The 24,517-nt window shown below is 43.0% G+C and overlaps 1 protein-coding gene across 1 annotated transcript in view; it reads right to left on the bottom strand.

The window, feature by feature from the left end:
• The window catches only part of LOC106566182 (sodium- and chloride-dependent taurine transporter), a 39,629-nt gene that overhangs the window by 5,720 nt on the left and 9,392 nt on the right, over positions 1 to 24,517 (bottom strand). Inside the window, exons 2-12 of the mRNA XM_014134056.3 lie at positions 21,291 to 21,520; positions 20,640 to 20,774; positions 17,433 to 17,667; positions 13,258 to 13,390; positions 12,269 to 12,403; positions 11,701 to 11,804; positions 11,411 to 11,535; positions 8,349 to 8,461; positions 4,938 to 5,075; positions 2,977 to 3,079; positions 2,595 to 2,695 (exon numbers count right to left, since the gene is read on the bottom strand). Of these exons, the coding sequence (XP_013989531.1) occupies positions 2,595 to 2,695; positions 2,977 to 3,079; positions 4,938 to 5,075; positions 8,349 to 8,461; positions 11,411 to 11,535; positions 11,701 to 11,804; positions 12,269 to 12,403; positions 13,258 to 13,390; positions 17,433 to 17,667; positions 20,640 to 20,774; positions 21,291 to 21,519 (1,551 nt within the window). The 5' untranslated portion in view covers position 21,520. The remainder of the gene's footprint in view (positions 1 to 2,594; positions 2,696 to 2,976; positions 3,080 to 4,937; positions 5,076 to 8,348; positions 8,462 to 11,410; positions 11,536 to 11,700; positions 11,805 to 12,268; positions 12,404 to 13,257; positions 13,391 to 17,432; positions 17,668 to 20,639; positions 20,775 to 21,290; positions 21,521 to 24,517) is intronic.

Below are 24,517 nucleotides of genomic sequence, written 5' to 3'. Positions count from 1 at the left end.
TTCTCCTCTCTTCTCTCCCCTCCTCTCATTCAGTCCTCTCCAATCTTCTCTCCCGTCCTCTCATCCAGTCTTCTTCTCTCGTTCCTCTAACATCCTCTCATCCAGTCTTCTCCTCTCGTTCCTCTAACCTCCTCTCATCCAGTCTTCTCCTCTCTTCTCTCCCCTCCTCTCATCCAGTCTTCTCCTCTGTTCTCTCCCCTCCTTTCATCCAGTCTTCTCCTCTCCTCTCCCGTCCTCTCATCCAGTATTCTCCTCTCCCGTCCTCTCATCCAGTCTTCTCCTCTCTTCTCTCCCCTCCTCTCATCCAGTCTTCTCTTCTCTCCCCTCTTCTCATCCAGTCTTCACCTCTCTTCTCCCTCTCTTCTCCTCTCTTCTCCCTCTCCCTCTTCCTCTCAGCAGGCAAGTTTCAAGTGTTTATTGTCACGTGCACTAGTACAGTGAAAGGCCTTTCTTGCTCTTTCCCAACAATGCAGTATTAATATCAGTAGTACTATATTTAAACACACGAGAAATAGAAATAAGAAGAACAGGAGAAAGTAAGTAAGCCATATACAGGGACAGTTCCAGGGTCAGTAGCTATATACAGGGACAGTTCCAGGGTCAGTAGCTATACACAGGGACAGTTCCAGGGTCAGTAGCTATATACAGGGACAGTTCCAGGGTCAGTAGCTATATACAGGGTCAGTTCCAGGGTCAGTAGCTATATACAGGGACAGTTCCAGGGTCAGTAGCTATATACAGGGACAGTTCCAGGGTCAGTAGCTATACACAGGGACAGTTCCAGGGTCAGTAGCTATACACAGGGACAGTTCCAGGGTCAGTAGCTATATACAGGGTCAGTTCCAGGGTCAGTAGCTATATACAGGGTCAGTTCCAGGGTCAGTAGCTATACACAGGGACAGTAGCTATATACAGGGTCAGTTCCAGGGTCAGTAGCTATATACAGGGACAGTTCCAGGGTCAGTAGTTATATACAGGGACAGTTCCAGGGTCAGTAGCTATATACAGGGACAGTTCCAGTGTCAGTAGCTATATACAGGGACAGTTCCAGGGTCAGTAGTTATATACAGGGTCAGTTCCAGGGTCAGTAGTTATATACAGGGACAGGTCCGGGGTCAGTAGCTATATACAGGGACAGTTCCAGGGTCAGTAGCTATATACAGGGACAGTTCCAGGGTCAGTAGCTATACACAGGGTCAGTTCCAGGGTCAGTAGCTATATACAGGGTCAGTTCCAGGGTCAGTAGTTATATACAGGGTCAGTTCCAGGGTCAGTAGCTATATACAGGGTCAGTTCCAGGGTCAGTAGCTATATACAGGGACAGTTCCAGGGTCAGTAGCTATATACAGGGTCAGTTCCAGGGTCAGTAGCTATATACAGGGTCAGTTCCAGGGTCAGTAGCTATATACAGGGTCAGTTCCAGGGTCAGTAGCTATATACAGGGTCAGTTCCAGGGTCAGTAGCTATATACAGGGACAGTTCCAGGGTCAGTAGCTATATACAGGGTCAGTTCCAGGGTCAGTAGCTATATACAGGGTCAGTAGCTATATACAGGGTCAGTTCCAGGGTCAGTAGCTATATACAGGGACAGTTCCAGGGTCAGTAGCTATATACAGGGTCAGTTCCAGGGTCAGTAGCTATATACAGGGACAGTTCCAGGGTCAGTAGCTATATACAGGGTCAGTTCCAGGGTCAGTAGCTATATACAGGGTCAGTTCCAGGGTCAGTAGCTATATACAGGGTCAGTAGCTATATACAGGGTCAGTTCCAGGGTCAGTAGCTATATACAGGGACAGTTCCAGGGTCAGTAGCTATATACAGGGTCAGTTCCAGGGTCAGTAGCTATATACAGGGACAGTTCCAGGGTCAGTAGCTATATACAGGGTCAGTTCCAGGGTCAGTAGCTATATACAGGGACAGTTCCAGGGTCAGTAGTTATATACAGGGTCAGTTCCAGGGTCAGTAGCTATATACAGGGTCAGTAGCTATATACAGGGACAGTTCCAGGGTCAGTAGCTATACACAGGGTCAGTTCCAGGGTCAGTAGCTATATACAGGGTCAGTTCCAGGGTCAGTAGCTATATACAGGGACAGTTCCAGGGTCAGTAGTTATATACAGGGTCAGTTCCAGGGTCAGTAGCTATATACAGGGTCAGTTCCAGGGTCAGTAGCTATATACAGGGACAGTTCCAGTGTCAGTAGCTATATACAGGGACAGTTCCAGGGTCAGTAGTTATATACAGGGTCAGTTCCAGGGTCAGTAGTTATATACAGGGACAGGTCCAGGGTCAGTAGCTATATACAGGGTCAGTTCCAGGGTCAGTAGCCATGGGGTGGCAGGTAGCCTAGTGGTTAGAGCATTGAGCCAGTAACCAAAAAGGTTGCAAGATCGAATCACTGAGCTGACAAAGTAAAAATCTGTCGTTCTGCCCCTGAACAAGGCAGTTAACCCACTGTTCCTAGTCCTTCATTGAAGATAAGAATTTGTTCTTAACTGACTTGCCTAGTTAAATAAAGGGTCAGTTCTTGTTTTGACCAGGGCACATCATATACAGTAGGGTACAGTAAGTCAGTATCAATGAACATAGACTCACCACACAAAGAAGAGGCGTGATCACAGACCAGCTCCATTTCATCCAGGGATTTGGTCTGTAGCCAATCATGTCTTCAATCGCATCATAGAAATTATCAACGCCTGACGGGAGGAGAACATAGTTAAACAGGGATCATTTTGGTCACAAAAAAATAAATATAATAATCTAACATAAAAAAAATCCTGAGCCAAATCTTGCACCTCATGTACCCATGAGGAAGACACTTAACCCCAATTGGTCCTGTATGTCGCTCTGGTTAAAAACATCTGTTAACTGACTAACATGTCAAATTAGATATTTAACTGACATAGAGGCTGAGGATGTTGAATGTTCACAGTTTCTATACAGACACACAGAGCATTTTGTTCCAGAGCAGACGTACCATAAACCCAGGCTACAGCAATACATTCAAAGAATGCAACCCACAAAAGGCACACACCGCTGGCTGCATAGTAGTCAAAGAGTTGAAATACATACATGCCACCCTGTGGGAGAGAGAAACAGGATTTAGTGCTTGGCTCATGTTGGAATGTAGCATGCATAGATAGATGTACAGTCTAGAGACACAGTAAAGTCAGTATACTGTAGTGTAGGGCTGGAGAGTGTGTCGGCCCCTAAGCTAGTGGTGGGAGAATACACAGGTTTGCATTCCAAGTGACACTCTGTTTCCTACGTCAATTGTTTCCAACCGATGTGCCGGGAAACTTTTCCTAATCTTGATTATGTTTTTGATCACTCACGTATAAACGTGACCTGTGGAATGCACCTGTGGAAAGCACGGAATAGCCCAACAGAACCTTGAGCCGCCCAGTGTTCCAACGGAATAGCCCAACGGAACCTTGAGCCGCCCAGTGTTCCAACGGAATAGCCCAACGGAACCTTGAGCCGCCCAGTGTTCCAACGGAATAGCCCAACAGAACCTTGAGCTGCCCAGTGTTCCAACGGAATAGCCCAACAGAACCTTGAGCCGCCCAGTGTTCCAACGGAATAGCCCAACAGAACCTTGAGCCGCCCAGTGTTCCAACGGAATAGCCCAACAGAACCTTGAGCCGCCCAGTGTTCCAACGGAATAGCCCAACAGAACCTTGAGCCGTCCAGTGTTCCAACGGAATAGCCCAACGGAACCTTGAGCCGCCCAGTGTTCCAACGGAATAGCCCAACAGAACCTTGAGCCGCCCAGTGTTCCAACGGAATAGCCCAACAGAGCAGTCAGTGAGAGGCAGCATGAGATTGTGATGTCATGGAAAGAACGTGGATAAAGCAGTAAGTCCCTGACCTCCTGGCTGTCTAGGGGGCCTGCCTGAGGGGAATCACATGCGTTGTGAGGCCGAGAGGCAGGGAGGTTTTCAGAAAGAGTGGAATGGAGATAAAAGACAGCGATTTAAGTGTGTGAACTAGAAGTATCTCTAAATAGACCATACCGTAGGCTACAGGGAAGCTCTGATAGTACTGCAGTATATTTAGTGCTGCTACTATGAGGGACTGGCTGGCATGAGAAGAGAGGAAAAGAGGAAGTGGAACTGTTGTTTTGGGACTCTTGTTGCTGGGGGAATTCTGAGGTTTATTAACAATCCCCTCACTACTTTGTTCTATTCATTAGGGCAGTAGTGGTTCCCAAACTCGTACTCACTGGTTCTGACCTGAGTACCCCTGGGGACACTTTTACCCCTGTTTGGGAACCACTGCATCCGGGTGTGTAGCTATTTACTGTACTACACATGTGGTGCTGTATATTGTATTGAAAGTTATGCCCTAATATGTCTATAGCCTGCATTGTTATGAAGCTGATAATGGAGACAGCAGTAATAGCAGAGGCCACAGTACCATATTAGGGCAAAGTATAATATTAGATATAAATAACTTTAGACAGATCCTTTTGTATTCATTAATAAGGGGGTAGCTAAAGTAGTTGACTAGACTGGACATTTGTAATATAGAATATTGTGTAGGAAAGTACATTAACTAGACCTTACTTCGGTAACACTACTACAATAAAATGATATCAGTGTAAAAAGTGAAAGTACACTACTAGAATTATAGTACTTACCCTTGTAACCATGGTAAGTCCCAGAAGATAGCTTACCCTAGTAACCATGGTAAGTCCCAGAAGATAGTACTTACCCTAGTAACCATGGTAAGTCCCAGAAGATAGCTTACCCTAGTAACCATGGTAAGTCCCAGAAGATAGTACTTACCCTTGTAACCATGGTAAGTCCCAGAAGATAGCTTACCCTAGTAACCATGGTAAGTCCCAGAAGATAGTACTTACCCTAGTAACCATGGTAAGTCCCAGAAGATAGCTTACCCTAGTAACCATGGTAAGTCCCAGAAGATAGTACTTACCCTAGTAACCATGGTAAGTCCCAGAAGATAGCTTATGGAGCACACAATAGCTATAAAAATTTCCCGACGGTAACCCTTCCTTAGGAAGGAGGGATACAGATCCACCAAGGAAGTGATCTGTCCTTCCACTTCCACAAACTGGGAACAGAAAGACAGACACAAGAGATCTCATTAGTACTCAGTTAACATACTATACCTGTCAATGTCTGATAGGCTAACTAGTGTTGAGATCAGGGTTAGGGTGGGCAAATACATTTTAATTAGGCTGTTTGAGAAAGTTTGAATCATACAGATATGTAGGATTTTAATATGAGCCAGTTTGCTACAACAGGAAAATAATCCTGCAGCAACAGGAAATGTGAATTATTACGTGGATTATAACTAATGGATATTTTTGTATGGGTTGCTACATTTTTTGTTATCGAAAATCAAGTCTGAAATTTCAAAGTGGAAATTACAAACTTGAGAAGCCTTTTTAATCCTCAAGTACACTACAGGTTTTACATTTCCTGCAAGCTAGGAAAGTTACCCTGCAACAACTGTAGTAGATCAAAGCTGTGTGCTGAAAAACCCTGGTTGTGCATAGGTGAAGTAAGGCCTTGTGGTGCTCATAGGTGAAGTAAGGCCTTGTGGTGCTCATAGGTGAAGTAAGGCCTTGTGGTGCTCATAGGTGAAGTAAGGCCTTGTGGTGCTCATAGGTGAAGTAAGGCCTTGTGGTGCTCATAGGTGAAGTAAGGCCTTGTGGTGCTCATAGGTGAAGTAAGGCCTTGTGGTGCTCATAGGTGAAGTAAGGCCTTGTGGTGCTCATAGGTGAAGTTAGGCCTTGTGGTGCTCATAGGTGAAGTTAGGCCTTGTGGTGCTCATAGGTGAAGTAAGGCCTTGTGGTGCTCATAGGTGAAGTAAGGCCTTGTGGTGCTCATAGGTGAAGTTAGGCCTTGTGGTGCTCATGTGAATTTCCTTTTTTTCAGCTTCAGGTGAGCCCTAACATCTCACTTAAAACATGGCTTTTGTGTTTAATGTGTTATGTATCAGGGTAGTCTAAATAATGATATGTAATATGATTACCTTCCTGTATCAAAATAGTAGACCTTTGTGGCTCAGTTGGTAGAGCATTGAAACACCAAAGGTTGTGCGTTAATTTCCTGCTGTGACCACCCCATATATAAAATGTATGTGCGAATGACTGTAATTGGTTTTTGGATGAAAGCATATATATTACTAAGGATTAATGACATAGCAGAGGGTTGCATTTCACCAGCACAGAGAAATCTGATATTGTTGAGGGTGACAAACTTAATTGTCAGTGACACAACTCTCAGCAGTTGCCAGTAAACAGTGTTTTTTTTTTGTACCCTATCACCTCTTGTATCAAGTCACCCAGCTATTCTGAGAAAGCGGCTTCAAGATCTAGATTCAATCAGATCAGGTTGTTTAGGCGGTGTCGGAGAGGGTGTTTAGGCAGTGTCCAAGCGGGTGTTTAGGCGGTGTCGGAGGGGGTGTTTAAGCGGTGTCCAAGCGGGTGTTTAGGCGGTGTCGGAGAGGGTGTTTAGGCGGTGTCGGAGAGGGTGTTTAGGCGGTGTCGGAGCGGGTGTTTAGGCGGTGTCCAAGCGGGTGTTTAGGCGGTGTCCAAGCGGGTGTTTAGGCGGTGTCCAAGCGGGTGTTTAGGCGGTGTCCAAGCGGGTGTTTAGGCGGTGTCCAAGCGGGTGTTTAGGCGGTGTCCTAGTGGGTGTTTAGGCGGTGTCCAAGCGGGTGTTTAGGCAGTGCCCAAGCAGGTGTTTAGGCAGTGTCCAAGCGGGTGTTTAGGCGGTGTCCTAGTGGGTGTTTAGGCGGTGTCCAAGCGGGTGTTTAGGCAGTGTCCAAGCGGGTGTTTAGGCGGTGTCCAAGCGGGTGTTTAGGCGGTGTCGGAGTGGGTGTTTAGGCGGTGTCCAAGCGGGTGTTTAGGCGGTGTCGGAGTGGGTGTTTAGGCGGTGTCCAAGCGGGTGTTTAGGCGGTGTCCAAGCGGGTGTTTAGGCGGTGTCGGAGTGGGTGTTTAGGCGGTGTCCAAGCGGGTGTTTAGGCGGTGTCGGAGTGGGTGTTTTGGCAGTGTTGGAGCCTTCAAATCGTGTGAGTAGCTTGCTCTTGCGATCATTGCATCGAAGCCACACCCATCCCAGTTGAGTTAGAAATTCAGAACGAGAAAGTGTAGGCTACTATAGAAATAATTACACTCAAATTGAAAAATGTAGAAACAAAATAATGAGGATTTCTATCAGTCTAATCGAGGTAGATAACATCTCACATTCCAGTGTTCCAACTTGTAAACAAGGCTGGGATTTCTGTTAATGCGACGCCGTTGAGCCACTGGCAATGTCCGCTTTAGGTATAATGCTGGGAGCCACTTGTGAATTCGACAGCTCTAATGCAGTACCAACTCCGACACAGTCAAAACAAGCGCCGTGCGGGGGTGTTGGCTAAAGACGATCTGACTGAGTAGAGAAACTATGTTTTAGCTATAACTGCTGCAGCAATGTGAATTCTTGTTCGTTTTTCTATCCTGCTTCATAGTGTCCTCAACTACCACCTACCTAGTGTACACTAGAGTCTCTAGACAAAGCTAGTACTATAGTAGCACATTCTACTTGTGTATCGTGTTGTACAGTCGCAAATACATTCAAACCTGGCAATGTTAGTCTATGGAATCCCAGACACCTATGTATAGATATGCAACAGTATATTGTGATACTTATGTACAGTGTTCTACAGTAGTCAGTACATGTGTATGCATATGATAATATATGTAGCTCAGACCACCCATGATATAGCTTCACCATCTCAGCAATCATATGACTCATATCAATAAACGGACTTACTGAAACTTACAACTTCCCTTTATAAGTCCATCAAATGTGTTAAGTTTCATCCTCTCAGTGTTCATATGACTGGTATAAATAAACTTGCTTACTACTGTGTCATAGCGACCTGACCTGACTGTCTCAGACTCAGATTCAGATCCTTGATTCATAATGAGTATAGTACAGACCTGACTGATTCAGACTCAGATTCAGATCCTTGATTCATAATGAGTATAGTACAGACCTGACTGTCTCAGACTCAGATTCAGATCCTTGATTCATAATGAGTATAGTACAGACCTGACTGATTCAGACTCAGATTCAGATCCTTGATTCATAATGAGTATAGTACAGACCTGACTGATTCAGACTCAGATTCAGATCCTTGATTCATAATGAGTATAGTACAGACCTGACTGATTCAGACTCAGATTCAGATCCTTGATTCATAATGAGTATAGTACTGACCTGACTGATTCAGACTCAGATTCTGATTCTTGATTCATAATGAGTATAGTACAGACCTGACTGATTCAGACTCAGATTCAGATCCTTGATTCATAATGAGTATACTACTGACCTGACTGTCGAGACCCAGTAGCAGAAGCATGATGAAGAAGAGGATAGCCCAGAAGGTTGGCAGCGGCATCATAGACACAGCTTTAGGATAGGCAATGAAGGCCAAGCCAGGACCTAGAGAGGAACAAGAAGAGAGAGGGGGATGGGGAAGTGGAGAAAACACAATTAGAAACCAGGGTTCTATCGTTTGATCTGGTCTGATGCCGCCATGGTGCGTCCAAATATAGCACAGACCAAACTCGAATGTTAAGAAATAAAACATCCTCAAGGTGTAAAATCTGCCTCGTCTTGTCTCATCTTATCCTCACAATCACAAACTTAAGGCCATGTACGTGTAATGCATTGTCAATGGCCTCTTAATGTATGGTTCCTGGTAAGACTAGGGATTCATGTCATGACAACAACTATCAAAGAAGGTCATCGTAGTCTTACAATAGCAGTACGATGTTCATCCAATATCAACAGCTGTATCAATAACAATTACACTACACTAATGGGATATATAGGCTAGTATATAACACAACTACTACAGTATATAGTAGAATATATAGGCTAGTATATAACATAACTAGTATAGTATATAGTAGAATATATAAGCTAGTATATAACATAACTAGTATAGTATATAGTAGAATATATAGGCTAGTATATAACATAACTAGTATAGTATATAGTAGAATATATAGGCTAGTATATAACATAACTAGTATAGTATATAGTAGAATATATAGGCTAGTATATAACATAACTAGTATAGTATATAGTAGAATATATAGGCTAGTATATAACATAACTAGTATAGTATATAGTAGAATATATAGGCTAGTATATAACATAACTAGTATAGTATATAGTAGAATATATAGGCTAGTATATAACATAACTAGTATAGTATATAGTAGAATATATAGGGATAGTATATAACATAACTAGTATAGTATATAGTAGAATATATAGGCTAGTATATAACATAACTAGTATAGTATATAGTAGAATATATAGGCTAGTATATAACATAACTAGTATAGTATATAGTAGAATATATAGGCTAGTATATAACATAACTAGTATAGTATATAGTAGAATATATAGGGATAGTATATAACATGACTACTACAGTATATAGTAGAATATATAGGCTAGTATATAACATAACTAGTATAGTATATAGTAGAATATATAGGCTAGTATATAACATAACTAGTATAGTATATAGTAGAATATATAGGCTAGTATATAACATAACTAGTATAGTATATAGTAGAATATATAGGCTAGTATATAACATGACTTGTATAGTATATAGTAGAATATATATGCTAGTATATAACATAACTAGTATAGTATATAGTACAATATATAGAATATGATAACAATGACAGGATCAGAGGCAACATACGTCGCCTCTTCTCGATTGTAACTATAGCAACGTCTCGATAACGTGGCGTTATAACGTTGGGATAACCTGTTACAACAGAAGTTAAAAAACAAAACAGGAAGAACACATAGTATAAAGTTGGTTTAACTGTAAAATAGCCATCCAACCAAACACGACATGACTAGATGGCAGACCGCCTGAGCTGGCATTGACACTTCAGTAATAATAATTACTAAATAAAAACCTCTCTCGTGCTTGAGGCTGGTCTAGCGGGTAACAGCGTCGCCTGCAGAACATATGTATCACCCTCAGCGTTGGTACCAATCTGAATCTACTCTGCATCTCCCTAAAATGAAACCGCTTCAAGATCAAGTTGCTACAGTTTAAGACAAACTTGCCTCTTCCCCAGTCAGTGCTTAAGGCACAAGGTGTAAGCTTCAGTATGGTATCACAAACCATCTACAGTACTGTGTACCAAAACTCTCCTGTCGAAACACCTTGGATTACTTCAATTAAACTACTTACAGTAGCATTACTCTCGTTCAGTCAATTAATCAACTAGATTAGTTTCATCCATATGAAGAAACATTTGATTTTTCCTACAAACATTCACCGCATCTCTGTATTCAGGCAGGAACACTCTGTACGGTTTCCTGGACTGGGATAGAGTGTGTTCAAGGCCAGAGCAGACTGTCCAGGCTGACTAAACACTGTCAGAGGGGGTCAACAATACTGGATTGCAGTGTATTAAAAACAAAGACCCATATGTCATATTATAATGTATTTCTGCTATACCAGAGGTGAAATGAGCGGTGTTTTTTTCTTAATTACCAAAGAAATCAACTAAAAACATCAACACTGATGCACATCTCTTGTAAATCCACAGTAGAAGAATGAAGTTTTCAAAGTAATTGATAAATCATGCTTATTATTATTATTGCCCCAACACAATACTTTTACAATGAGAAAACAGAACGTATAGAATCCACAATGGGCATCAACCACTAAACTGAAAATAACATTGGAAAATAAAGTAAGCTAGACCTTAAATCCAGAATTAAGTACCCATGAGTCAGGCTTCTTTGGTTTAGTTTTTTTAACTTAGCACAAGATGTCCTTTGATTACTGACTCTCATAGAGTAGATATCTGTTGGAACAGGCTGGAACAGGACACTTAAATCTACTGGTAATCGTGAGAAGAAAAGGTTATGATGGATCTCTCAAGCATGCTATGACTCTTCGCTCCCTAGAGTTCTGGATAAGATCCAATTTAACAGTAAAACAACATTTAAAAAAAATCCCACCAGCATTCCACTTGATTGCTTGAAGAATCCAACCAGAACCAACTCTGTGAAATCCACGTCATACAGAAAGCACTGAACATTTTTTTTATCACAGTAAGCTGTTTTTATACTGTAACTTGCTATTTTATTTCTGTCAACGAGTGTTCAATTGTCGAAATGTCCATATTTCGATGCCGTCTTTAACAAAAAAAAAAAAATGTATCCACTTCTTTCATTACATTTAACTTTATCTAGTGTCTTTTAGATTTTGTATTATTTCTGTTGGATAGAACCAGCAACTGTTGTTGTTTATCTGTTTGTTTATTTGTTGTTTGTTTATTTACTGTTTGTTTATTTTAAGTAGCAGCGCCCACCATCACTGCCACTTTGACCACCTCGTACCTGACTCTGCCACATCGGCAATGTCCACCCCTTGCTCTTGTGCCATGAAGCCCAGGACGGAAAATATTGCGAAGCCAGACACAAAACTGGTACCGCTGTTGAGGCCTCCCAGCAGCAAACAGTCCCTATATCACACATATGTCATGGAGGTTGTTAATGAACACAAAAGGAACCTAGATCCCCCACTTTTTTTTGTCTTGTTTTGTTACCCATTTTTCTTTTTTTTACCACTGGATTAGGCCCCACACCCATCACCTCCCTCCCGACCCCCCCCCGGCGTGGATGCTCACCTATAGCAGTTGTATTTGTACTTGTTGTAGCTCCCCAGTGACGTCATAGCTCCCAGACAGATGGCATACGAGAAGAAGATCTGAGTGCCAGCATCAATCCAAACCTGGAGGTAGAAGGGGAGAAGTAGACACGAAGGCTGAGGCGCAAGCTTTGGGATACATTGGGTAGTATTTTGACTATTTTTGCTATTATTATGGTAGTAATTTTTGGGTAGTATTTTGACAGATTTTCTCTACACATGTTTGCTTATCCCAGGAGAATCACGTTTGCCAATGGACTAACAATGAAAATTTGCTTTACAGCCAACTACACCACATTTACATTATCTTGGGGCATAAGTCATTTTCTATTCATTATGGTGATTTTTTTTTAAAGATAACATCAAATATTAAACTCAAAGTATTTGAAAATTCTAGATTTCGGCCAGGCTTTAGTGTGGTTTGTTTGAATCCCGGCCACAGCTGCTAAATGAATACATAGATGAATAAAGTCCCCAGACAAAGTGGGGCAGGACAGGGAGGGGCAGGGCAGGGAGGGGCAAGGCAGGGCAAGGAAAGGTGGTTCTACCTCGGGGTCTTTGAGACGTTGCAGGTCTGGGTACAGGTAGAACTTGATTCCTTCAGATGCTCCTGGCAAAGTGACTCCGCGGATCAACAGAATGATTAGCATGACGAAGGGGAAGGTAGCAGTGACGTAAACAACCTGTAGGAAAACAGAGGACAAAACATGAGACAGTGTATCAGTAGATTTACACATCGATAGTGTAGATCTCAAAAAAACAATATCATTATTTTTGTTAAAAACACTTCAAATCTGATGTGTTATGACATTGAGACATTCTAAGTTAACTGTCAGAATCAGGCTGTCACAAGACCCTCTTTTATCACGATCCAATCCTTTCTGTTATACTCTCGTCTCTTGTTTTGTGAAGGCTGACTCTACGCTTCCCTTTTTCAGGAACCAAAGACCGCAGATACCGGATAACTTACAGCTTAGAGGGACAAGGAAACATAAATCAGCCTAAACCAAATGAATAAATGAGATTGGGGCAATAAGACAAGGTGTCTGGGATCGATCCAGCTTCCTAGCAGGCCCCGCGGGTGTTGCTGTGACTGGTCTGGCTCTTGTCTACACTCATTATACTGAGACGTAAATGCACTGTGGGAAACTGCTCTTGGTTTATAGTGACAGCCTGTACTATAGTAGTAGACTGTACAACTTGGTGTATCTCCATAAGATGTACGATAAACCAGGCAGCATCAGAGCCTAGAGATAGAGAGACAAACAGGAGGAATAACAGAGTAACTATCACAACCAAACCCTAATGCTTATCCTAAACTTAACCCAAGAAACTTGTTGCATATCAACCAAATTGATAGTTTGAGCATCTATAGACCATATATAGGGGAGTATAGATGGCCTCTGTGCTATCACTTCTGCTTTGTTTGCTCTTTGTGGTCTAGGCCGGGTAACTGTAAAGCACTTTAGTGACAACTGCTGATGTATAAAGGGCTTTATTAAAAGCGGAAATGGACAGAAATGGCATCCCAGCTCACTTTTCCGGTGGATTTGACTCCCTTCCAGATGCAGAAGAAGCAGATCACCCAGACCCCCAGCAGACAGAGGGCCAGGTCCCACTTGACCTCCCCAATCTCATCAATGCCACTGGAGATGCTGAGGACATTACGTCTATGGAGAGAAGAGAGGACACACACAGTCAGACTTGTTTGATGTTAGATTAGTAGGACGCACAGAGTTTTTAGGTCAGCTATAACTACATCCCATAGATTTTCGTGGCCAGTTATAATTAGGGCCCAGAATTTTACTAAGTCAGCTATAACAAGGGCCCAGAATTTTACCATGTCAGCTATAACAAGGGCCCAGAATTTTACCAAGTCAGCTATAACAAGGGCCCAGAATTGTATCAAGTCAGCTATAACAAGGGCCCAGAATTTTATCAAGTCAGCTATAACAAGGGCCCAGAATTTTACCAAGTCAGCTATAACAAGGGCCCAGAATTTTACCAAGTCAGCTATAACAAGGGCCCAGAATTTTACCAAGTCAGCTATAACAAGGGCCCAGAATTTTACCAAGTCAGCTATAACAAGGGCCCAGAATTTTACCAAGTCAGCTATAACAAGGGCCCAGAATTTTACCAAGTCAGCTATAACAATGGCCCAGAATTGTATCAAGTCAGCTATAACAAGGGCCCAGAATTTTACCAAGTCAGCTATAACAAGGGCCCAGAATTGTATCAAGTCAGCTATAACAAGGGCCCAGAATTTTACCAAGTAAGCTATAACAAGGCCCATAACGTGCTTTTTATAAAGCATGTACTACACAGCAGTCCTCAGATAAAGGTCACTACCCTAGAATTCTTCACAAAAGGTACAACGTGTGTAGATGTTTCGGAGAAGCCGAATGAAAACACCACAGAGACATGACAGAGTAGACGGCTGGCTGGCGTCTATCTAAATATCAGTTTACAGCTTGTCCTTCAGCTCCAGCCAGCCAGTCTCTTCTCTACTCTTCTCAGTTAAGAGTGGTTTACCTGTTCCTGGCCCTGTGTTTGTGTTTGCCTAAGCATTCGTTCACTAACCCCACTGCCAGCGCTACCAGATAAACATGACTGTTGGGAGAGGAAAGGAGAAGAAGGGGAGAGGAAAGGAGAAGAAGGGGAGAGGAAAGGAGAAGCCGGGGAGAGGAAAGGAGAAGAAGGGGAGAGGAAAGGAGAAGCCGGGGAGAGGAAAGGAGAAGAAGGGGAGAGGAAAGGAGAAGCCAGGGAGAGGAAAGGAGAAGAAGGGGAGAGGAAAGGAGAAGCCAGGGAGAGGAAAGGAGAAGAAGGGGAGAGGAAAGGAGAAGAAGGGGAGAGGAAAGGAGAAGAAGGGGAGAGGAAAGGAGAAGAAGGGGAGAGGAAAGGAGAAGAAGGGGAGAGGAAAGGAGAAGAAGGGGAGAGGAAAGGAGAAGCTGGGTGGAGGAAAGGAGAAACAGCGGAAAGGGGAGAGGTGGGGAAGGGACAGCAGAGAGAGGTGGGGAAGGGGGAAGCAGGGTAGAGGCGGGGAAAGGGGATATAGGTGAGAGATGGAGAAGCAGGTGAGAGGTGGGGAAGGGGGAAGCAGGGGAGAGGTGGGGAAAGGGGAAGCAGATGAGAGGTAGGGAGGCAGGTGAGAGGTGGGGAAGCAGGTGAGAGGCTGGGGAGGGGGAAGCAGGTAAGAGGCGGGGAAGGGGGAAACAGGTGAGAGGTGGGGAAGAGGGAAGCAGAGGAGTGGTGGGGAAAGGGGAAGCAGGAGAGAGGTGAGGAAGCAGGTGAGAGGGGGGAAGGGGGAAGCAGAGGTGTGGTGGGGAAGGGGGAAGCTGGGGAGAGGTGGGGAGGGGGGAAGCAGGTAGGAGGTGGGGAAGGGGGAAGCAGGGGGGAGGTGGGGAGGGGGGAAGCAGGTGAGAGGGGGGAAGCAGGTGAGAGGGGGGGAAGGGGGAAGCAGAGGAGTGGTGGGGAAGGGTGAAGCAGGGGTGAGGTGGGGAGGGGGGAAGCAGGTGAGAGGTGGGGAAGCAGGTGAAAGGTGGGGAAGGGGGAACTAAAGGAAAGGAACTAAAGGAACTGAAAGGAAAGGAACTAAAGGAACTAAAGGAAATGAACTAAAGTAACTAAAGGAAAGGAACTAAAGGAACTAAAGGAACTAAAGGAAAGGAACTAAAATAACTAAAGGAAAGGAACTAAAGGAACTAAAGGAAAGGAACTAAAGGAACTAAAAGGAAAGGAACTAAAGGAACTAAAGGAAAGGAACTAAAATAACTAAAGGAAAGGAACTAAAGGAACTAAAAGGAAAGCAACTAAAGGAAAATAACTCAAGGAAAGGAACTAAAGGAACTAAAAGGAAAGGAACTAAAGGAAAGGAACTAAAGGAACTAAAAGGAAAGGAACTAAAGGAAATTAACTAAAGGAAAGGAACTAAAATAACTAAAAGGAAAGGAACTAAAGTAAAGGAACTAAAGGAAATGAACTAAAGGAAAGGAAGTAAAAGGAAAGGAACTAAAGGGAAAGGAACTAAAGGAACTAAAAGGAAAGGAACTAAAGGAAAGGAACTAAAGGAAAGGAACAAAAGGGAAAGAAACTAAAGAAAAGGAACTAAAGGAAGAATCTAAAGGAAAGGAACTAAAGGAAAGGAACTAAAGGAACTAAAAGGAAAGGAACTAAAGGAAAATAGCTAAAGGAAAGGAACTAAAGGAACTAAAGGAAAGGAACTAAAGGAAAATAGCTAAAGGAAAGCAACTAAAAGGAAAGGAACTAAAGGAACTAAAGGAACTAAAAGGAAAGGAACTGAAGGAAAATAACTAAAGGAAAGGAACCAAAGGAACTACAAGGAAAGGAACTACAAGGAAAGGAACTAAAGGAAAGAAACTAAAAGGAAAGGAACTTAAGGAAAATAACTAAAGGAACTAAAGGAACTAAAAGGAAAGGAACTAAAGGGAAAGGAACTAAAGGAACTAAAGTAAAGTAACTAAAGGAACTAAAAGGAAAGGGACTAAAGTAAAGGAACTAAAGGAACTAAAAGGAAAGGAACTAAAGGAACTAAAAGGAAAGGAACTAAAGGAACTAAAAGGAAAGGAACTAAAGGGAAAGGAACTAAAGGAAAGGAACTAAAGTAAAGGAACCAAAGGAAATAAAAGGAAAGGAACTAAAAGGAAAGGAACTAAAGGAAAGGAACTAAAAGGAAAGGAACTAAAGGGAAAGGAACTAAAGGAAAGGAACTAAAGGAAAGGAACAAAAAGGAAAGAAACTAAAGGAACTAAAAGGAAAGGAACTAAAGGTAAAGGAACTAAAGGAACTAAAAGGAAAGGAACTAAAGGGAAAGGAACTAAAGTAACTAAAGTAAAGTAACTAAAGGAACTAAAAGGAAAGGAACTAAAGGAAAGGAACTAAAAGGAAAGGAACTAAAGGGAAAGGAACTAAAGGAAAGGAACTAAAGGAAAGGAACAAAAAGGAAAGAAACTAAAGGAACTAAAAGGAAAGGAACTAAAGGTAAAGGAACTAAAGGAACTAAAAGGAAAGGAACTAAAGGGAAAGGAACTAAAGGAACTAAAGTAAAGTAACTAAAGGAACTAAAAGGAAAGGGACTAAAGTAAAGGAACTAAAGGAACTAAAAGGAAAGGAACTAAAGGAACTAAAAGGAAAGGAACTAAAGGAAAGGAACTAAAGGAAAGGAACTAAAAGGAAAGGAACGAAAGGAAAGGAACTAAAAGGAAAGGGACTAAAGTAAAGGAACTAAAGGAACTAAAAGGAAAGGAACTAAAGGAACTAAAAGGAAAGGAACTAAAGGAACTAAAAGGAAAGGAACTAAAGGAAAGGAACTAAAGGAAAGGAACTAAAAGGAAAGGAACGAAAGGAAAGGAACTAAAGGAAAGGAACTAAAGTAAAGGAACTAAAGGAAAGGAACTAAAGGAACGAAAGGAAAGGAACTAAAGGAAAGGAACTAAAGTAAAGGAACTAAAGGAAAGGAACTAAAGGAACTAAAAGGAAAGGAACTAAAGTAAAGGAACCAAAGGAACTAAAAGGAAAGGAACTAAAGGAAAGGACCTAAAGGAACTAAAGGAACTAAAAGGAAAGGAACTAAAGGAATGATTCAAGTAGCTGAATCAAATATATTCCAGCACTGTACTGACTCCCAGAACTCAGTGAAACTATCCTGTATAGATAAAATACATTTGAATACATTTGAAAAGCTACTGTACTCACTCCCAGAACTCGGTGACGGGCGAGGTGAAGTTGGTGATGTTAGCGGCCAGCATCAGAGTCTTGTTCTTACGTACGGTGTCCTCCACACAGCGGTCTGTGTTCCAGGGGTTCTTACACTTGGCCCAGGGCAGCTCCGGTTGGAAGCACTGGAACAGGTAGTACAAACCCCAGGCCAGGATCACTATGTAGTAAATGTTCAGGAGGGACACGATCACAATAGAAGCGTAGCCGATACCTGGGGGTGGAATGGAAAGGTCAGGTCTCATGAATGTTAATCTTGCCAGACACCAGAAAACATGACATATTCAGAGGCATTCGTCTGGATCATTGAGATTATAGTACACTGTACAAAAACACTTAGGAAGGGAGATTTGATATTAAGAAACCCAATGTAGCTAAATGTTGCAATGAACTCATGTGTATGTTTTGAATGCTGTTGTAATCATTTAGAATTAGGATGTGAAAATCTCTTCTCCCTCCCCTCCACTCCTCATCCTCTCCTCTCTTCTTTCTCCTCTCCTCTCATCCCCCTCCTCTCTCCTTTCCTCCATTCTCTCCCTTCCTCTCACAAATCACATGTTAACATCCCTGTTGAAAACAAACAACAGTGATAACGTCCTCCCACAGTCACTCAACGTCACTACCCTGAATGAAAATCTACCTCCCTTCCTCTATCCTCTCCCCTCCCTCCACTCATCCCACTGTCACCCTCTTGTCACTTCCCCTTAATGAAAATGAAACTGGGGCACCCCCACCAATCCATTCAGGCAGGCAGACACCAGGGCTGAAAAGTAACAGCTTGTTTTGCTGACGTCTGAATGTATTATACAAATAGAGAGGGTTAGAGTGAGGCTTGGCCTGGTTTGGCTGGAGGTGAGTGCCTGACTGTGTCCCAAACAGCACCCTATTCCCTATACAGTGCAATACTTTTGGCCAGTACTGCACTATGTAGGGGAAAATCGGATGCCATTTGAAATTTAGCCTATGTCTACAGGTAGAGCTTGTCAGCCTGCTGCCATCTAGACTGATACATACACAGCACACTAGAGTTGCCTTTCCTGTTTCTAAGATGTCTGCCTGTCTGCCTGTCTATCTGCCTGTCTGCCTGTCTGTTTGCCTGTCTGCCTGTCTGTCTAGCTGTCTGTCTGCCTGTCTATCTACCTGTCTGCTTGTCTGTTTGTCTGCCTGTCTATCTGCCTGTTTGCCTGTCTGTTTGCCTGTCTGCCTGTCTGTCTGTCTGTCTATCTGCCTGTCTGCCTGTCTTTCTGCCTGTCTATCTGCCTGTCTGCCTGTCTGTTTGCCTGTCTGTTTGCCTGTCTGTCTGTCTATCTGTCTGTCTATCTGTCTGCCTGTCTATCTGCCTGTCTATCTGTCTGCCTGTCTATCTGTCTGCCTGTCTATCTGTCTGCCTGTCTGCCTGTCTATCTGCCTGTCTGTCTGTCTGCCTGTCTGTCTGCCTGTCTGTCTGCCTCTCTGTCTGTCTGCCTCTCTGTCTGTCTCCTTCTTGGGTCAGACCTCATTGCTAGGCATCTCTCTGATGTTTTCCTGTGCTGCTGCCATAGCAACCTATAATTCAGCACACTCTGTTCACAGCATGGCTGAGTCTCAAGGGCTTGTGTGTGTGTGTGTGTGTGTGTGTGTGTGTGTGTGTGTGTGTGTGTGTGTGTGTGTGTGTGTGTGTGTGTGTGTGTGTGTGTGTGTGTGTGAGTGTGTGTGTGTGTGTGTGTGTGTGTGTGTGTGTGTGTGGGGGGGGGTATAAAATATATTTTGATATGTTAAACACTTTTTTCCTCCCTACATGATTCCATATGTGTTATTTCATAGTTTTGATGTCTTCACTATTATTCTACACTGTAGAAAATATTAAAAATAAAGAAAAACCCTTGAATGACAATGTCTAAACTTTTGACTCGTACTGTACATTTAAAAACATGAACATGCAGTGTATGTGTACGTATCTATCATGTCAGTACACACAACAAGTAGGTCACATGGGGAGAGATGTTGTGCCGTGAGGTGTTGCTTTATTAGTTTTTTTCAAACCAAGCTTTCTGTTCACTTGCCCTATATAAGATGGAAGTGTGATCTCTAGGAGACAGAACTCATCTCCTTCCTGAGTGGTATGATGGCTGCGTGGTCCCATGGTGTTTATACTTGCATACTATTGCTTGTACAGATGAACGTGGTACATTCAGGCGTTTGGAAATTGCTCCCAAGGATGAACCAGACTTGTGGAGGTCTACAATTGTTTTCTGAGGTCTTGGCTGATTTCTTTTGATTTTCCCATGATGTCAAGCAAAGAGGCACTGAGTTTGAAGGTAGGCCTTGAAATACATCCACAGGTACACCTCCAATTGACTCAAATAATGTCAATTAACCTATCAGAAGCTTCTAAAGCCATGACATAATTTTCTGGAATTTTCCAAGCTGTTTAAAGGCACAGTCAACTTAGTGTATGTAAACTTCTGACCCACTGGAATTGTGATACAGTGAATTATAAGTGAAATAATCTATCTGTAAACAATTGTTGGAAAAATGACTTGTGTCATGCACAAAGTAGATGTCCTAACCGACTTGCCAAAACTATAGTTTGTTAACAAGAAATTTGTGGAGTGGTTGAAAAACGAGTTTTAATTGACTCCAACCTAAGTGTATGTAAACTTCCGACTTCAACTGTATCTAAAGCAGCCAGGGCATATCAGTTGGCAGCTAGTTGGCAGTTAGAAGAGGAGGGAGTCTAAGGGGAACAGGATGCATCTGCAGTACAGAGCACCTAGCAACCAGGCAGTATCAAAATAAGGCTAGTTGATTGGACTACCCTGGAGTCAGTGTGGGCGAGGCAGAGCCAGTGTAATACAATGTGTGGTATCTTTCCTGGCCTGGGCTGGCATGAATATGATTGACCTGTCCATCAATTATTTACTATTACTTAGTAGGCTACGCCATTCGTACATCACAACATTTGATTGCTGCTAAAGGTCATTGACCTGATTTGACAGAGAATGCTCTGCTCTTCCACAGTAGCAACGATTGCCAGGTCGTCATTGCAAATAAAATTCTGTTTTTTTTATTGACTTACCTGTATGAATAAAAGTTGTATTCATTTTATATTTATTTAACCACGAAATTCTCTTGAGGGTAGAAACCTATTTTACGAGGGCAACCTGAAATAATAACAACAACAAAAAAAATAAAGAATGTACTCACCAGTAAAGATGGGGCAAAGTTTTTCCCAGCAGGTGATTCCACCCTCGGAGGTGTATTGTCCCAGGGCCACCTCCAGGAAGAACACAGGGAGACCGCCGCCAAAGAGGAAGATAGTGTACGGGATGAGAAATGCACCTGGAGGAGGAGAAGACGAATAACGATAACCACGGTAACCACAAATGTGTCAGATTCAAAATAAATAAAGTGGGACAAAAACCAATGGAGTATGTGTGAATCGAGAGAGTAACTCTCTCAATCGGAGTATTACGGTAAACAATTTGACGTCAGTAATGTTAAAAAGGGAGTGAGATGGAGGACATTCGCTAGTTGAGTTAAGTCAACCTTGGAATGGTTGGTCAATTGGAATGGCTTTGAACTGCAACGCCTTCGGGTTCTAGACAGCAGCTGTAATGGAACCATGGTTATGTGCCGAGAGACTGCTACCTGATGACCTGTATCAACGCCATCTGCTAACTTGAATCCCCTCGTAGAACGCAACAATCTGCGTCTTCTGCTTACATGGATATGTCACAGTGAAATAGGGTCATTGGCCCCAAACCTCTTAGAATACAGAGTTGGAATTGTAATGGCTTCATTCCATTTCACCCTTCTATGTCCTAGCCAGTAACTGTTTAGGAGACAGAAACTCACCTCCGCCATTCTTATAGCAGAGGTATGGGAAACGCCAGACGTTCCCCAAACCCACGAAGCCGCCAGCGACGGACAGGATAAAGTCAAGTTTGGAGTTCCACTTCTCCCTCTGGACGGGTTTCCCCTCTGCCTCGTCCTCGGGCCGAGTGCCAGGGCTCTTCCCCGGGGAAGGCTTCAGCGTGTCCTTATGGAAGTCCTTCAGACACTGGAGCTTCTCTTTCTGTGCCATGCTGCAGGGGGAGATGGAGAGGATTAGATAGAGTTGATCTGAGGCCGTTGATATCGTAAAGACCGCAACACAACTCTATTTAACCTGTCAAAAGCCATAGCTATAATTCACATACACATGCCATACAGTCATGTCAACACAAATTCCTAGAGGGGCTTGGATATCCTCTTCTCCTTATCTAACCCTGGTATGGAGTAACTAATCTTCCAGTATATGCATCAATCAATCATTCCACATGTCCATAATACTGTAGTAATATTTTCGATTTTAGTCATTCATAACTTGAAATGCTTGGTGTAATAATCTTGATGTATGATATCATATAGACCTACATCAGGACCGCCATCCAACGAGGTATAATATACATAGTCATAGAATTGTATATTCAGTTCCTATTCACCTGTGGGCTGCCACTCAAAATTAAAAATACATTTTTAAAAAAAAAGGTACGTGAATACAAAGTATTGATCATTTTGGTGAGTTAACAAATAATACATTTGTTATGTAAAGGGGAAAAAACTGAAGGAAGTGAGCCTCCACCGCCAACCTCACCCAGCCAACATGTCTCCACCCCCAACCCCACCCAGCCAACATGTCTCCACCCCCAACCCCACCCAGCCAACATGTCTCCACCCCCAACCCCACCCAGCCAACATGTCTCCACCCCCAACCCCACCCAGCCAACATGTCTCCACCCCCAACCCCACCCAGCCAACATGTCTCCACCCCCAACCCCACCCAGCCAACATGTCTCCACCCCCAACCCCACCCAGCCAACATGTCTCCACCCCCAACCCCACCCAGCCAACATGTCTCCACCCCCACCCCCAACCCCACCCAGCCAACATGTCTCCACACCCAAACTCCCATCTCATTGCCCCAACCCCAGCCAGCCAACATGTCTCCACCCCCAAACTCCCATCTCATTGCTCCAACCCCACCCAGGCAACATGTCTCCACCCCCAACCCCACCCAGCCAACATGTCTCCACCCTCAAACTCCCATCTCATTGCCCCAACCCCACCCAGCCAACATGTCTCCACCCTCAAACTCCCATCTCATTGCCCCAACCCCACCCAGCCAACATGTCTCCAACCCCAACCCCACCCAGCCAACATGTCTCCACCCTCAAACGCCCATCTCATTGCCCCAACCCCACCAAGCTAAGATGTCTCCATCCAACCACCCACCTCTCGTCCCCACCTGGAAACCACCCCTTCCCACCGCCCTTGCGATTAGGGTTTCTTGTCTGTCATATATATATAGTTATACGTTTGTTTTGTTATTTTTTATTGTTGGACATAAAATACTGTAAAAACACCAGCCAATCAGCTAAATGTAATTTTCATTTGTTTCATATTTCATGCATAATAGAGAGATATATGTTATTGTATACAAATTTAAGCAAGGTTTGAAATTATTATGTTTTAGTAAAATGTTATACCTGTTTGGGCTTCTTGCTGGTCAATTTGAAGTCTACAAATTATTTGGAATTATGTTCCGGCCCCTTTACCATCGGTTCAAGAAAATTTCAGCCCACGGCTGAATCTAGTTGATGATCCTCGGGCCTACATAATCATGATATTTAGTCCGAATTTGACTGGATTGCCATTTTGGCGTCATACTAAATAAGAATTTGTTCTTAATTGACCTGCCTGGTAAAATAAAAGTAAACATACAGTTGAAGTCGGAAGTTTACATACACCGTAGCCAAATACATTTAAACCCAGTTTTTCCACAATTCCTGACATTTTAATCCTCGTAAAAATTCCCTGTTTTAAGGTCAGTTAGGATCACCACTTTACTTTAAGAATGTGAAATGTCAGAATAATAGTAGAGAGAATGATTTATTTCCGTTTTTATTTCTTTCATCACATTCCCAGTGGGCCAGAAGTTTACATACACTCATTTAGTATTTGGTAACATTGCCTTTAAATTGTTTGACTTGGGTAAAATGTTTCGGGTAGCCTTCCACAAGCTTCCCACAATAAGTTGGGTGAATTTTGGCCCATTCCTCCAGACAGAGCTGGTGTAACAGAGTCAGGTTTGTAGTCAGGGCTTTGTGATGGCCAATCCAATACCTTGACTTTGTTGTCCTTAAGCCATTTTGCCACAACTTTGAAAGTATGCTTGGGGTCATTGTCCATTTGGAAGACCCATTTGCGAAAAAGCTTTAACTTCCTGACTGATGTATTGAGATGTTGCTTCAATATATCCACATAATTTTCGTTCCTCATGATACCATCTATTTTGTGAAGTGCACCAGTCCCTCCTGCAGCAAAGCACACCCACAACATGATGCTGCCACCCCCGTGCTTCATGGTTGGGATGGTGTTCTTCGGCTTGCAAGCCACCACCTTTTTCCTCCAAACATAACGATGGTCATTATGGCCAAACAGTTCTATTTTTGTTTCATCAGACCAGAGGACATTTCTCCAAAAAGTATGATCTTTGTCCCCATGTGCAGTTGCAAACCGTAGTCTGGCTTTGTTATGGCGGTTTTGGAGCAGTGGCATCTTCTTTGCTAAGCGGCCTTTCAGGTTATGTCGATATTGGACTCGTTTTACTGTGGATATAGATACTTTTGTACCTGTTTCCTCCAGCATCTTCACAAGGTCATTTGCTGTTGTTCTGGGATTGATTTGCACTTTTCGCACCAAAGTACGTTCATCTCTAGGAGACAGAACTCGTCTCCTTCCTGAGTGATATGATGGCTGCGTGGTCCCATGGTGTTTATACTTGTGTACTATTGTTTGTACAGATGAACGTGGTACCTTCAGGCATTTGGAAATTGCTCCCAAGGATGAACCAGACTTGTGGAGGTCTACAGTTTCTTCTGAGGTCTTGGCTCATTTCTTTTGATTTTCCCATGATGTCAAGCAAAGAGACACTGACTTTGAAGGTAGGCCTTGGAATACATCCACAGGTACACCTCCAATTGACTCAAATGATGTCAATTAGCCTATCAGAAGCTTCTAAAGCGATGGCATAATTTTCT

The sequence above is a fragment of the Salmo salar genome, chromosome 12 (assembly GCF_965601325.2).
Source record: "Salmo salar chromosome 12, fSalSal1, whole genome shotgun sequence".
Lineage (NCBI taxonomy): Eukaryota > Metazoa > Chordata > Actinopteri > Salmoniformes > Salmonidae > Salmo > Salmo salar.
The sequence above is the reverse complement of the archived record's forward strand: the minus strand, read 5'-3'. Positions and strand labels throughout refer to the sequence as shown.